Consider the following 15898-nt stretch of genomic DNA (forward strand, 5'->3'; position numbering starts at 1 on the left):
AATGGCTCTTTTCCACCCAAAGCAGAATACCTGCTGATTTTCCCTTCTGCACTTGATTTCGGGCCATCGTTTTACAAAAACAAGGTGCTACTGCTGCTGAAAGACACGGTTCTGTCCTCCCTCGGAATGCCCTGCCATTGCACCTTTTAATTGCTACAGGATCAGGTCAGAAAATTAATCTTGGTCGGAACTAACCTAAAAAGGGGGAAGATAGATGTGTGATTTGGGTCTTGCCTGCTTATTTCTGTGACCCATCTTATCACACAAACACTTTTCTATGGTACGACGGGTGGAAACTAGTGTGAGAGCAGCTGAGCTGTTAGCTCTTTGCCTGTGAAATTGTGTCTACATAGAGGTACACTGCTGGCTTCTTTTGCAGAGATAGCTGCCTGACCTTACTGGGTAAGCAGCACCGTTTAACTCATTTGTATTCATTTTTGCTTTGTATTTGCCACAGAAACTACAATTTTTTTTTTCTTCTCCACTCTTGCAGGAGGCTGAATATGTTGTGGAAAAAGAAGTACTACATCTAAGCTGTGAAGGTGTCCAACTTGACAAACATCTTTGTGGTGTCTCTGGAACGTCACTACAAGGCCAATAAGGTTATTTCCTGAGAACAAGCATGACTTATTCTGAACGTTTTCTTTAACAAACCTAAGACTTGGTTTGACCTTTAAGTATAGACTGAATTAAGTTTACAGCAGCACTATATGGCAGCAGAGATTAAGGACAAAACTAGAAACTTCCTTTGAATTTTGGAAATGCACATGGAAGTTAGCCATTCAGGATAGTGCTTCTGACATATTTTTGGATATATGTTATTTCAAACACAAAACTGAGATAACATTCCAAAAACTACTGAGAGCTAAATTAGCAGAAGAGGCACCAAGAAGTGAAGGTCTTCCTCAAAGGATGTGGGACAATGAAGTGATTGCAAATAGCTGGCATAGGTTTAGTGAAAGGCAGGTCTTGCCTGACCTCCTTCTATGACAAGGTGGCGCAACTTAGCAGATGATGGACGGGCTGTGGATGCTATCTACCTAGGTTTCAGTAAAGCACCTGACACCATCTCATCTCCCACAGCATCCTCGTGGAGAAATTGGCTGCTCCCAGCTTGGACAGGTGCACAGTTCACTGGGTGAAGTTCTGGCTGGCTGGCAGGTCTCAAAGAGCCGTAGTGAATCATAGAGAATGACTGGAGATCATGGAGTTCAGTCCAGCTGGTGGCCAGTCGCCAGTGGTGTTCCCCAGGGTTCAGTGTAGGGGACAGTTTTGTTTAACATTTTTATCAACAGTCTGGACAAGGGGATTGAGTCTACCCTCAGGAAGTTTGCACAGGACAGCAAATTGGACTGGACTGTTGATCTGATGGAGGGTAGGGGGAATCTGCATTGGATAGGTTGGATTGATGGACTGAGACCAGCCACGTGACACCCAACAAGGCTCAGTGCTGGGCTCTGCACCTGACTCACAACAGCTCCACACAGTGGTACAGGTGTGGGGCAGAGTATCTGGAAAGCTGCCCAAAAGAAAAGGACCTGGGATACTGACTGATGCTCAGCTGAACATGTGCTAGCAATGCAACCAGGTGGCCAAGATGGCTGATTGCATCTTGGCTTAAATCAGAAATAGCATCACCAGTAGGACTAAGGAAGGGATTGCCTCCTTGTGGTGAGACCACATCTTGAATACTGTGTTGTTTGAGCCCCTCACTTGAGGCAAGCAACTAAGTGGTAAAGGGACTGGAAAAGAAGATGTATGAAGAGTGGGTTGTTTAGTCTGGAGGAGGCTGAAGGAAGACCTCCTCTCTCTCTACAGATACCTGAGAATGTGACTGCAGCAAGGTGGATGACAGCCTCTTTTCTCAGGTGACAAGCAGTAGGATGCAAGGTAGTGGCCTGAAGCTGCACTAGGAGAGGTTTAGATCTTTCTGGATATCTGAAAGAATTTCTTCAGAGTCTGACTACACAGGAAAGTGGTGGAACTGACAAGTGAACACTGAGGAGAATGGCTTACTTATGGAACTCAGTAGGTCAGGTTGATGGTTGGGCTTGGAGAACTTAGGTTTTTTTTCAAATTAAATGATTCTATGATTGGTTGCTCATCTTGGCAGAATCAGAACTGTCTTACTTCAAAAATTGGTCTATAAGCACTTCAAAACTTCTAGCTATTACAAGTGTTGGAAGCAGCGGCAAGTTTAAGAGACCTTCTCCCAGAACCAACCTGCACAGATACAGATCTTCACAGACATGAGAAGAGACAGAAGCAGCCCAGTCTGGCTGCAAACCCTGAGTACTTTTTCCCCAGTAAAGTTTTCGAGTAGAAATATGGAAATCATAACCTGGAAACGTGGAAACTCTGACTTGGCTTCAGTTACAGACGGAAGCAAAGGGAACTGTTGTGTTCTAAGTACGCTGATGTCTGATCAGAAGAATCAGAATGGATAAAGAATACTTCAGGTTTAAATTTAAAACAAATCCAGGATGTATATTATATAAACTTTTATTTACATAAGGCATCAAGATTGCCCTTTTAAACAAAGGGTCATTTTCCCTTTACCAATACTTTGGTGAAAGAAGTTTCACATTTAGTTGACTAGTATTCACTGGTACGCTTGTTCTGAACATGTAGGTACAATCTAATGTACAAGATTAAAAACCAAACGTAAGTGACTTAAGTATGCTATTTCGTGAACCACTCTGCAGAACAAAGAATTAAGGCTGGTTTGCACCATAACGGTGATCAATCATGCATCATTTATTCCCACAAAGAATAAAATTCATTTCCAATTGGAGAGGGAATAGCAAAAGAAGTAGTCTGGTATAATCCCCATTTTGTCTACATCAAAAAACAATTTGGCATTTTAAAAAGCAAGTTGAAAAGTAGGTGGAAGAGAAGAGGAAAGTAAGAAATGGCCCTTGCTTCAGAGTCCTTACCAACAATTTCAATTTCCAGTGTTCACTCGCATGAACCCTTCGGTTTAGAATCAAGAACTGAGACTTCCAACGACAGATCAAGAAACAGTTCCAGAAAGATTGAAATTGCGATTCCATTGATCATGAGAATGAAATATGTAGAGGAAATACATTATTTGAAATAATGAATTCCACATTAAGATCCCCATGTAAGATACACACATTGAGTTATGCCTGTTTAATAATTCTGATTTATAAAAACCGTAAACCTGTACTATTTTTCGGCCTCATTTAATAATTCCTGAGTTTTAGATCACTGCCAAACCAGCAGATAAAACTCTGAATGATGTAGCAAAAAGTTTTGCAGATCACTGCCGACATCAGCACGCGCTGTGTTCAGCAACTTTCAGTCATCAATGAAAGTCAGTCTTCCAGGTCCTTCATTTCTCATCCACCTCCGATACCTCTTCCATCGGGGATCCAAGGCCATCTTCTTCTTTAACTCCTCCTCTTGTTCTTGTTTATAGACCTGAAAGACAGACAGAAGTTTTTAGTAAAGCTGAAGAAAAATCTTAAGAGAACCTGAAGAGAGGTGTAAACAGTAATACTTCAACCCTCCGTCACCTTGATTTCAAAGAAAGCTGAAAAGCGACAAGCAAAAGACCCCGACCTACATGTGGTGTACGAGCCTTCAGCAAGGAGCCTAGAAGCTGTAGTTGAGATGCTCTGGATTTCTGCTGACAGCAGAACTACTTTGTTGCAAGACTGTGCTGTAATGGCTAGCACAGTTTCACTGTTTGCTTGTTTTGCCAAAGAACTAAATGCCCTGCAGTCAACAAAATGAAATTTGCCAGTAAAGAACTGGTTTGAATCTCAGTCCAGCACACGCACCATTCAACACAGCTTAGCTTCTCACTTTTATTTTATTTTTCACCTTCAGTTAGACAGAAATAAACCTTCTTTTTTCTAATTCAGTTTAAGTTAGAATCTCTGTAGTAAATATTGATGGTAGGGATGACAAGTATATAAAATATGGCAAGAAAAAGTGTCATTGTTGATATCTGTAGATTTCAATAGCAGTCATGTATCTAAAACAGGCAACAGTATGTTGAACAGCAGATCACGTAGATACATGCACTATATTTCAACAAGATACTATGTTTATGTAATCTGAAGTCTACCTGTAAGCAAAGATTTTGAAAGAGCCTTTTTTTTTTTTTTAAATATTCCTGATGACTGTATAAATACACAAGCTCAAGGTTCAGTGATCATGCAGATTTTAAAAATTACCAGGAAAGCAACAGAAGAAAACATGTTTTTATTGAGCTCCACAATGTGCCAATATACTGAATTCCCACTCATTCCCAGAAGGACACTGGAAAAAACTAAATATGCAGACAGGCAGCTGCTATAACAAAAGTAACATATAAGCTATTTTCAGCCTTGAAAAGACAAGACTGAGTCTTTTAGTAAGTCTATAGTAGTGGTACAGAGAAGAACTGGCAGCATAAGAGGAATGATTATTTCTCCCTACAATTTATTCTCCATATAACCAGCAGGTGTCTGGGGCCTTAATATATATATATATATATATATATATCTATTATCTGAAGATACTGCTGAACTCACAACCAGATAGCAATGCAAACACTGAACTTTTTAATGCAACCAAGGAATAGCTAGGTGTGTTTACTGAAGAAAAACTAATTAAAGATGTAAACTACAAAGGCACCATTTCCTGTTCAGGAAGTTCTAAAGTTGCAGACTGCAAGGGGGAAATACTGCTACATGGGTGCAAATTTCTTGTATTCTTCACTAAAAATCACCTGCTGGCCACCACAGATGACTTTGGGCTGAAGAGACTTCCCTCTTATAAATACAGCTCTTTTACACTCAGTGAACAAAACAGCAGTTAGAAGCAGCAACTCAAACCATGAAAAGTTTCTTCTGCAACAGAATACCTATTCTACCCTACATTTTCCTTAGGACATCTCCTTTGACTACTAACATTACTAGATCTTCAAGCTTTCAGATTGTTTTCGAGAAAACCTAATCTAATTCGACATGTATGGCTAATCTGATGGCTATTCCTCTCCTTATATTAGCATCAATTCTAGCATTTTTCTCGTCAAGTTTCTAAACTAATCCAGTTCTGACTGTTTTCAAGGTGATATTCCCTATGGTGCCTCTCATCAGAAGCAAAAGCAGTTCTGCCATCTTTTTTTGGAGAAGGCAAGCTGCAGCAACATCTTTTGGGCAGGACAAATCCTCCTTCTCAGTTTCACTTCTGGAAGTCTCCTACCCAGATGGCCCCCAGATGAGCTTCAATACAACAATAAGAGTGCTTGCCAGTCTGCCACCTCCTGGCACCCCAAGTTGTCTGGAATACAAATTACATGCTGGGGCTCATGCTCTTTCATTGCTCTCACAGAAAGCTTGAGAAAAATTATGTATTTGCTGTTTTGTAACTGGCTATCCCAGCAAAGAAGCAGCAGTTGTGCCTTGTGATATTTCATATGCCATTTTTAGTTAAGCTGGAACACAGCACAGAAAGAACAGCCTCAGACTCAGTGGAAGCAAAAGAATAGTTATAAAAGGGATAGTTATCAAAAACAAGCTAGGAATTCATGGCTCAAGAGACTAATAATACAGGAGTTTCAGGTGATCCAGGTAGTCTTCATTACAAAATTATTATTATTTGGAGAACCATGCTCTTTAATGTACTGCAAGAACTTTATTATGTCACATGGTCACAGGACAGCCTGTCATCAGATCCAATTAACCTTGTATTCACAGACTGGCTAACTATCACAGGTGGATTCAACGCCTAAGCAAGTGAATCCCTTCTTTTATCAATGGGCATGTCCAGGAGCTGCTGCCTATCAGCAAGTGAACATAAGATGATGAAGAAAACAAACCAAGTGCTTCTCTAACCATTTCAAATGTAGACAGCAACAGCTAGAACTGAAGCAGGGCTTCTCACATCACTGTTCCAAAGACCTTTGCAAGGTACCTGCTCTTACTCTGGGAACGGTGCCTAACTAACATTATCTGTTCCTCCCCGGCCACTCACCTCATAGTTTTCTCGTATCCACAGCTGCCGCTCAAGAAAGGTCTCTTTTTGATGATCTTCCAGGCTGTCAAACTGAGACTGAGACATTTTCATGTATCTCCGTATGATATACAGCTTCTCTTCTACACCATATTCTTGGCCTTTAATAGTGAAACAATAAATCCACCAACAGTACCAAATTACATACTTGCACAAGTAGAAAGGAGCTAGAAGGATTTGAAACAGAAGGATATCATATATCTTGGGCTTCTGATAACCGCCTTTTATATCTATTTTATTTTTAATAATGTCTTTGATGATTTCTTCCTCTTCTTCACGAATTTCTTCTTTAGACCTCCTGTTCTTGCCTTTTTCTCTGGTCTTGTTGAGTAAACCTTGTTGCTTGGCAATCTCAGTAGCTTGTATACGGTATTTTGGCACTGTAGCTAGATAGTTGATAGCTTCATTGTAACTACTCCACCAGCTGAAGAACTGTAATTTAAGAACAGTAAAAAACAAAACAAAACAAAAAAAAAAAGGCAATAGAAGCCATGTTTTGATATGGACACATTTCTATTTGGAGCTTTGCCAGAATAAAATATGCTGCTGTATACCTTTAACCACAATTATATTACAGTGACGGTGAAAACTAAAGGCAACAGCACAACTTCTGTAGAACCTGTAATTATTGCTCCAAACCTGACAAGGAACCTGGGAAACAGACATAACTAATATGCATACTGCTGCGTGATATGCACAGAACATGTATGTATGTGTGATGCATATTTATCACACAGAAATATACAGTGACAAAGAAGGTCAAGCAGAGTGTAAAGAAAGACATTGCTCACACTGGGTTTGCTCATGAGAAGATGGTTATCTCCCACTGCTTCAAATGAAGCTTGCACTGGGCTGTGGTGGCCATGATCAGAAGTCCGGCATATGAGCATTTCATTATAAAATTATTACCCACTTTACATAGTTAATTAACCATAGCTTACTTACATGACAGTCTTGTTAGTTGGACAGGATTGACTTTACAAGATTCAATACCTCACTCTAATCTTGAGCTACCCTCTGAATTTCAAGTGGGAAAAAAGAACAACACAAATAACGTTTGAGATGAACATGCCATTTTGTGCCTTTTTTTTTTTTAACAGCAGCATGCCCATTTGTGAAAACAACAGAGCAGGCAGGTACACTCTTTATATTCTTAACAAAAGAAGCAGAAACACCAATAAGCAAGAGAAAAGCAAATCAGTTTGCTAATTCAGAACAGCTAGTTTTGCTAATTCAAAAACAGGCTTGGGAAGACTGCGTAGAGGAAATGGACCTGGGGGTGTTGATTGATGCTTGGCTGAACAGGAGCCAGCAGTGTGCCTGGGTGGCCAAGAAGGCCAATGGCATCCTGGCTTGCATCAGGAACAGCGTTGCCAGCAGGAACAGGGCAGTGATTGTCCCCTGTACTCAGCTCTGGTGAGGCCGCACCTCCAGTACTGTGTCCAGTTTTGGGTCCCTCTCTGCAAGGAAGACATTGAGGCCATGGAGCGGGTTCAGAGAAGGGCGACAAAGCTGGTGAGGGGTCTGGAGCACAGGGCTTATGGGGAGCGGCTGAGGGAGCTGGGAATGTTCAGTCTGGAGAAGAGGAGGCTCAGGGGAGACCTTATTGCTCTCCACAACTACCTGGAGGGAGGCTGTAGTGAGCTGGGGGTCGGCCTCTTCTCTCGTGTCATTAGTGATTGGACCAGAGGGAATGGCTTCAAGCTACGGCAGGGGAGATTCAGGCTGGACGTTAGGAAATACTGCTTCTTTGAAAGAGTGGTCAGGCACTGGAATGGGCTGCCCAGGGAGGTGGTGGAGTCACCGACCCTGGAGGTGTTCAAGGAACGTTTGGATTTTGTGTTGAGGGATATGGTTCAGTGAGAACTATTGGTGACAGGGGGATGGTTGGACTGGATGGTCTTGTAGGTCTTTTCCAACCTTGGTGATTCTGTGATTCTGTAATTCATTGTGAACTTGTATTTAATCATCTAGGAGGTGACCTACAGGCAAAGTAAGTGTTCCCACTTATAGCCAAAATAAGAGGTGAAATGTAAAACTGTAATTAGAAGTAAGTCTGATGGAAAATTACGTATTTGGCTGAGTACGCCACTAGAACGTGTTATTTCAAACTCTCAAAATCTGATCAACATGTTTTGTTGGGCTTTTTTGCCTTCCAATTAAAAAGAGAGTTATCCGTACCACAGACCAACCTGCATTTTCATCTCCTAAAAACCAACTCTGGGAGTTTCCTTAAGCAAGTTTGGAATCAATAATCTAATGGATGCTAAACAAAATAATTATATACTTTCTTCCAGTTAAGTAATTGCCAGCAAAAGCACAAGTTTTCTCATCTAAAACACTGACCGTTTCCTTGAACATGGAACTACCTACCACGCTTAGTGAAGAAACTTCACTAATCTGCCCTTTAAAGTAAACTACTGTATAAAATACACACGTTAGCAAACAACACTACTGGTACTTTGTATTGTCATCTAAACTGCGTTTTGAATTTAGACTGCAAGTGGCCTGTTAAAAAAAATAACCTCACACAGCTTGAAAACCTGACGCCCACCTTGCATCACCAGCCCTCTCTGTGCACAGGAACAGGCTGTCCTCAGCCTGCCATGGAGAACTAAGTGTCTTCTCTAGGAGAGCTGCACTAGTCTGTACAAAATACTCCACTGTGTAAATAAGCCAATCACTAATTGCACTGTGCATCTTTGACCAAGCTACCAAGTGCACAAAATCCGCTTGGCACACCCTGACTGCAGATTTGTTACAGATGCCAGGGGCAAGTTTGCCACAGCAGCCACAGAAGAACCTCCTTGCTGGCACTGTTTGAAGGCTGGCGTGCTACAAGACCTGCAGATGATTCTCTTCCATTTCAGAAATTCACAGAGCATTGCCACATGAAAGTGAGATCTTACCTGAAACACAGAGATGGCACACACCGTAACGAGAATCACTATTCGGACATCCACTTTAGGTGCCAATCTCCTGCTGTAGTAGTGATAGTAGTGTCTGTAATACTCTTCAGGATGATCCAACATGTAATCATAATCTTTACGTGTTTCTTCATCCTGTAGAATCAGAGATGACAAGCATGTGTAGGTTCAGATGGCTGTTTTCACTTACTCTGTTACCATTGTGTTTTACATCTCATGAAGGACTGCACTGTTATGAATTCTGCAGAAGAACAGCCATGAAGCACTGAGGAAATTCTTTCATCATTTTCCTGTACATTAAATTAATTTGTTCTTACCCTAAATCAGCCCACACACAGCTTACAAACATGCAGGCTTAAGTACCTATAGTATAGATTATAAGAAGACTTGATTCAATACTGAAATAAAGACAGGCAACTGAAATTCACATAATCAGCAAACCTATTTTCTGAATCAGATACTGAGGGAGCTGGAACTGATAGACATTGCTCACAGAAAGATTTCCAGACTAACCAAATAGCAAAAGACTGTTTTTCAAATCTTACAGGATTTGCTTATGGGGCCAAGGAATCTGTCTGGTGTTAGGATGTTTCAAAACCTCATTGTTCCCATTTTCTTGAGCTATTTCTCATTTTGACCCACAGAATAATGAGACGAGAAATTTAACTTTGTCAGCCGTAACTGCGTTCCTCTTCTACTCCAAAAAGTTCCAGTTTCTTTTCCCCGTGGACCCTCAAGCACTTGCAGGTTTCCAACTCCCATTTCTTTGGCCACATCGTGGCCAGCCCACACGTTTTCACCCTGCCTGGATTTGCTCACAGGTCTCACACGCTGTCAATTTGCTGCTTACCGACGCTTTTTCGCTTAAAGATACGGCTGTACAAGAAGTCTAACTTCAGAGGGGCTTCCAAGGGCAGCCCGTCCTCCCCCCACGCTCTCGGACTATCGCAAAACACCGGCGGCGTTTTCCTCCCTCGGCTGAGCCCACACAAAGGAACGCCAAGCCGATCGACTCCTCGCGATCCGCCGCACTACACAGACGCGTCCCATCCCGAGGTCCGACCTCTGCGAGCGGAGCCGCTCGGGCGGCCGCGGGTCAGCGCCACACACGCGGAGTCCGCGCCGCCGCCGCCCGTGCGCTGCGGGCAGCCCGCGCCGCTCGGCACGACGCCGCCGGGGCGCGCGGGGCCGCCGCCGCCCGCCCGAGGGCCCCGCTCCCGCCCGGGCCCCGCGCTGTCTCTTACCGGAGCGGCTCCGGCCGCGGCGGCGGTCCCGCTCTCTCACCTTGAGGGTCTCGTAGGCGGTGGCAATGAGCAGGAACTTCTCGTGCGCCGCCCGCGAGCCGCCCGCCGCGGCCGGCTCCCCGCGGTAGCGGTCGGGGTGGTACTGACGAGCCAGCTGCCGGTAGGCGCGGGCGATCTCCGCCTTGCTGGCCTGTCGGCCGACGCCCAGCACCTCGTAGCACACGCGCCGCCCGCAGTACAGCCCCTCGATCAGGCCCCGCGCCGGGCGCGGCAGCAGCAGTGCTGCCGACAGGCACAGGCACAGCAGCCAACGCCGGCCACCGGCCGCCGCCATCTCGGTGCGCCCCGCCGCCGTCGCTGCCGCCGCGCCTGCGCGCTACCGCCGGGCTGGGAGGGGCGGGAGAGGGCGGGGAGCGGGGCGTAAAGCCCGCCCTGCCCCGGCCGCCGGCAGGGGGCTGCCGCCGCCGTAGACGCCGCCCGGGGCACGCGCAGCTCTGCGCGGCCGTGCAGGCGCCTCACTGCCCCTCGAGACGGGTTTTTTGCACGGCTGCTCCTCCTGCCCGTGCCACGTCGGCCGGCCGCCCCGTCTCGGAGGCTCCTCGCGCCCCGTGCCTTGCCAAATCCCAGCGCTCTTCCCGACTTCTTCCAGCTTATCCCGCTTGTTCACCCATCCGAGGGGGAGCGCGGGGCCGCATGAGGAGCGGCTCCCTGATGAGGAGTGGCTGAGAGAGCCGGGGCTGTTCGGCCTGGGGAAGACCGAGGCGCGATCTCAGCAGTGCTCCTAGATATCTGGAGGGCGGGTGTCAAAAGGACGAGGGGCAACGGGCCGCGCCGGCTCTGGGCGGGGCCGCGGAGAGCCGCCAGGAGGAGAGGCTGCGCCGCCCCGGAGCGCTTTCCTCCCCCGCCCCTGCGGTGCGCGCAGACGGGCGCGGGCCGGCATGGAGAGCAGCCTGGACTCGGGTCAGCGTGATGGCGGAGCGGGCGGGGCGGCGGGGCGATGGCTCAGCTCTTTCTAAATATAAAGGGAGGGCGGCGCGGGGCCCGTCCGTCTGTCCCTCGTGGTGCTTGCGTCGGGGCGGGGGAGGAGGCGGGAGCGGCCCGGTGCCGCCTGGAGCTGCGGAGAGAGAGGGGCGGGAGCGGCCTCGCGGTGGCCGGGCTGAGCGCGGCGCGTCTCCCAGCCCGCCCTCCGCCTTCTCGCTTGCCTTCGCTCCCCGGCCGGCAACATGGCTGCGGCCGCCGCGGCCGCGCAGGACGAGCTCAGTGAGTGGCGGCGGGCTGCGGGCCCGGCCGCGCGCGGTCACCGCGCTGCCGGGGCTGCGGGGATCGGGGGCTGGGGAGGAAGGCCGTGCGGCCGGCTGGGAAATGTAGTCCGGGACGGCGGCCCGGCCTGGCCTGCCCCGCGGCGTGTGTGACCTTGCGGGGCTGCGCCGCTCGGGGAGCGGCTGCGGGGGAGGCTGAGGGGCTCGGGGTGGGGACGGCGCTCAGCGGCACCGTGTCCGCGGGAAGCGCCCTGCTCCTCTCCGCTGAGTCCTGTTTCCCTGCCTTCCCCGCGATACGTAGAGCTCTTCCCGGTTAGGATTAATTAATGGGCAGCGTGTGACTCAGCTGAGCGAAAGATTGCTCTGGAACGATAGGTCTGGCGGCGTATCGGTGCTGTTTATGCCGATGCGATTTTTCTCGTGGTGGTTTTCGTTCTCTCAGCTCGCTTCTGTGGAGGTGCTTTCCTGTGGAGGAAAGCGCTCCGGGTCGGTGCGGGCGGCGGAGCCTCTCTCCTCGCGGCCCCGCCCAGACCCGTTTGAGGCGTGACCCCGCCGGGGGCTCGTGGTCCGGCCCGTTGCGTGACCTTTCAACCGCTCTTTGTTCTGCTCAGGAGTGGGGCTGGGTGGCACACGGAGCGCCGGGGATGTGCTTTATGTAACGCAGGGCCTCGTGGCGGGGTGCGGGTCTTCGGGTTACGCCGAGCCTTGTGTTGGAGGGCACGAATGCCAGGCTATTTATTCCATTGACAACTGGGAGAAGCCGTGATCGCGGCAGTCCTGGCTGCTGCTGTCCTCCAGGAGGCCCCTCCGCCGCTTGGCGCAGCAGTCGGTGCGGTTCCTTCCCGCAGCTCTGCCGGTTCTGTCCGTGCAGCGTTTCTATCTTCCCCAGCCCCAGAGCTGATCCTGCAAACCGGTCCTGAGCTGCGGATCAGCTTCTCCACAGTCCTTTGTGTTGAACTGCTCTGAATGTCTTCAGAGCGAGACTTGTGTCAAAAACTGCCTGGTGTTGTCGTTGCTGCTCTGCTGCATCCTCAGAACAGAGCAAATTTCACTGAATTCTAAGCCTTGTGAGAAACTGTGTTTGGTCCAGTGGAGAAAGAGTGTTGGTTTTTTTTGGTTGGTTTGTTGGTTTTTCCCTGGTACCTCATCTGCCACTGTCATCTTACTTAAATTCCTCTTTCTCCATTAACTTTTATCCTCAAGGCATAGGAGGAGTGGGAAACTGAACCATCCCCTCTTTTGATGCACTTAAAGAGTATAACACTAGCATAAGGGGAAAGAAATCTGTTTCTTTTTAGAATGACGGTACGTCCCAAAATAAGAGGTGTAATTATTACTAGTTTTAGATTTGAGAATCAGTTTTCCTTTTATATGTATTTAGTTCTGTAGCACCAGTAAAACACGAAGTTCTTTGCTTAGGTTACATAGGTGGGTACTGCCTGTTTGAGAGGTCAAGTTTATTGAGAGCAGCATCAGAGTGAAGGTTAAAAATCAGTGCAAAGCCATTTAACTGATCCTGAAACTGCAAAAGTTCAGATGTAAGAGTGAGCATTTCATTTTGAGTAATCGCCAGTCAATTGGATGGGAGGCCTGAGCCTGGCACATTGCAGATATGTGGAATTTGGAATGCAGTCTTCCATTTAAAAAAAAATAAATAAATAAAAATAAAAATTCTATAATATGGAAGGGCAGGATGGAATAAAGGATATAATCCTCCCAATGCATTCCCGCTGCTTTCCAGTCAAAGCCTTTAGAACAACACAATGTAGCCCAATTCTACAAATGCTCCCATAAGTGGTTTGCCTTTGGGTGCATAATGGGTTACTGGTAGAGCCAGGAATAGCATGCAGCAAATCCTGACTCACTGTTTGCTGCTATAATTGTACAGGGTGTATTTTCTCCCAGAGTCTAATACCGTTTCAACAAGAACTTGACATCTTTTCTAGCAGTGGCACAGTGGGCAAGAACCAATTTGATTCCCTAACTCGATCCTTCTGCATGCAGAATAGCACAGAAACAATTACTTTTCTCTGGAGAGACTGAAAGATGTTGGAGCTTTTGCAGAAGCAGATGTTTGTCCCTAAGCCTGTGTGCCATCCAGGCAGAGTCACCCCTGTGTTCCCTCTGGGGAAGATGCTGGGGACTCCAATGAAGTGTTGGTTCTGTGGTGCCTGAGTAACTGAGGCTTTTTGTTTGCTGTACTGAGACATGCTTCAGGAAGTGCTTTATTGCAGCAGTCCCACTAATATGTCAAACAGACTTTTCCAGGAACATGAAGATAATTTACTGTTTTATGCACAGAACTTTGGTTTTCTACTCTTCTTCGTTTTGCAGACAAACGAGGACTTTCTCCTAGGTTTCTAGTTAAATTGTTCCTAGGATAGTTAAATACCAAGTCATGTCCTAGTCTTGGTAGTTTCTGGAGTCTGTTTTCATGAAAAGGAGAGGGTATCTTGTTTGATCCTCAGTTGCACCAGTACATGTTGCTGAGATGGCCAACCTGCTGCACATACTGCCTATGAATACTTGAAAGAGATAAGATTGTCTTTGTGAGGACAGGAAGGAGGGCCTGGGCGCAAGAAGTGGAGCTGAGCTCAGCAAGATGATGTCTTGGCAATGCAGAATTGATAGGCCAGCTCTCTTAGCAAGACCAAGCATCCGAAGAATTCACATGTGTGATTTTAGCTGGGAAAAAAAAACCAAAGGTGTTTGTTTACTTTCTTTTAAAGTGTAGAAAACACTGAACTATTTATTTATTTGCTTTATCCTTTCCATGTCTTTCTGTCATTCTGTTTGGCAAGCTACCATAGAGCAGACTGGAAGAAGGGGCATGTTGTCTCAGTGAACAGGTTGTGGGCTGTTGACTGCAGGATTAGTTCTGAAGAAGGCCAAGTGATACTGCTGACCATGCTACAGCCAGTGTCACAGGGTCTTGGAAGCTTATAGCACACAAGTTGGAGTCATTTGGTTTTTGCAAGAGGTGTGGTCTTAAGCACCAAATCTTGTATTCTTTTTTGTAATTTTAAATGGAGACTGGAGGAAGCAAAAAAAAAAAAAAAAAAAAAAAAAAAAAAAAAAAAAAAAAAAAAAAAAAAAAGTAAAACACACATTTTCTCATGAATAGGTAACTGCATTGCCATGGTAACTTGAGGATTTCAAATTCCAAGTACGCTGTGTCAGTGGGAGCAAATTGGACGCTGCTGCTGGAAGCCAAAATACAAAGATTCATCTTGTTGTCCTGCCACTTTGTTTCCTGCATATGGTGAAAGAGAAGGTCTCTTCCTACGCAGTGCCTATTGTTAAATCATCCTTGTGTTCTTCCTTTTGGAGACATGTTTTTTTCAAGAAAAGCCTCATAAAAAATTGAATGCTTTGTGAAAATACTGCAGAGCCTTTAGGAAATAAGTTGTGACTATGCCAAAATACATGAATAGCTATTACAAATTTTGCATGAACTTAATGGTATGAGCTTTAAAAATAAAACTCTGTTATTCATCTTTCTACTTATGCAGTTAGTTCATTCTTTGCTGTTTATTTTAATCCTTAGTGAAAGGTCATTGTCATAGCTGTGGCATGCGTAATGTTTTGAAGACTTCCTATTTAACTAGGCATGATTTCTCAAGTGCTTGCTAATGCGGTGGGCGAGTCTGACCAGGACCACGGTTGGCACCACCACCATAGCCAGACTGTGGGCAATGTGGTGATCATCTTTCTTTAAAGAAACATCTGCTATCTTTCATGTACGTATCTAAAGAGAAACTTGAAAGAATATTCCAAAAACAATGGAGTCGGAGCTGCGCAGAATGACAGTAATGAATTAATCTTATTTGGATTTTTCCTTCCAAAGATCACAGTGGACTGTGCATGCTCTAGTCTTTTCCATTGGCATGAAGGTGCTGAAGTGCAAGCTTGTTCTTGGAGTGATTTATTTAGAGCCTGGCATGTCTGGGCACTGGGGTTTCTAGTTGTGTTTCCACTGATGCGTGCTTCTTTCTCTCTTTCATTTTCAGCTTTCTCAGCATTTTGTGTTGGGTTTTTTTGGTTGTTTTTTTTTAATTCGCTGGTCTGTTATTAGTTGATCTGTGGTTTCCGGCAGTGAGTTCTTCCCCCATCATTATATTCAGCAGATTCGTGGTGGGTTGACAATGCAAGTAATTTATACAGGTATAATAATTAGCTAATACTAGTGATGTTAGAGGTGGCAGTGAATTGCAAGGTAGTACTGCCATCCTGACTTTGAGATGAGAACTTAATGTGACGTTTAGGAAGGAGATGCCATTGCACAATCCCAGGCAGCTGAAATACCAACTTCTTAGATGGGGTTATTGCTCTACTTTATCAAATGTCGTCTTCGCTACTTGCTCCTTTCACTGCTTCTAACAGCTTGCAGATTATCTTTGTTAACCATTCGAATTAACTTGTGAAAGGAGAAATTGCAGGA

The 15898-nt window shown here is 45.9% G+C and overlaps 2 protein-coding genes across 2 annotated transcripts in view; one reads left to right on the plus strand and one right to left on the minus strand.

Moving 5' to 3' along the window:
* Nucleotides 1-3321: 3321 nt before the first annotated feature.
* Nucleotides 3322-10532, minus strand: DNAJC25 (DnaJ heat shock protein family (Hsp40) member C25; the record flags this gene model as incomplete). The annotated part of the gene is made up of 4 exons (XM_079548739.1): nucleotides 3322-3444; nucleotides 5989-6459; nucleotides 8937-9089; nucleotides 10239-10532. 4 exons carry the CDS (start codon nucleotides 10530-10532, stop codon nucleotides 3322-3324), a joined length of 1041 nt encoding a protein of 346 aa, XP_079404865.1.
* Nucleotides 10533-11421: 889 nt separating this feature from the next.
* Nucleotides 11422-15898, plus strand: part of ECPAS (Ecm29 proteasome adaptor and scaffold) — a gene marked incomplete at both ends in the record, with an annotated part of 56282 nt that continues 51805 nt past the window's right edge. The window contains one exon of the mRNA XM_079548421.1: nucleotides 11422-11458. Within this exon, the coding sequence (XP_079404547.1) occupies nucleotides 11422-11458 (37 nt within the window). The remainder of the gene's footprint in view (nucleotides 11459-15898) is intronic.

This window comes from Tetrao urogallus (genome assembly GCF_951394365.1).
Source record: "Tetrao urogallus genome assembly, chromosome: Z".
In the NCBI taxonomy this organism is placed as follows: Eukaryota; Metazoa; Chordata; class Aves; order Galliformes; family Phasianidae; genus Tetrao; species Tetrao urogallus.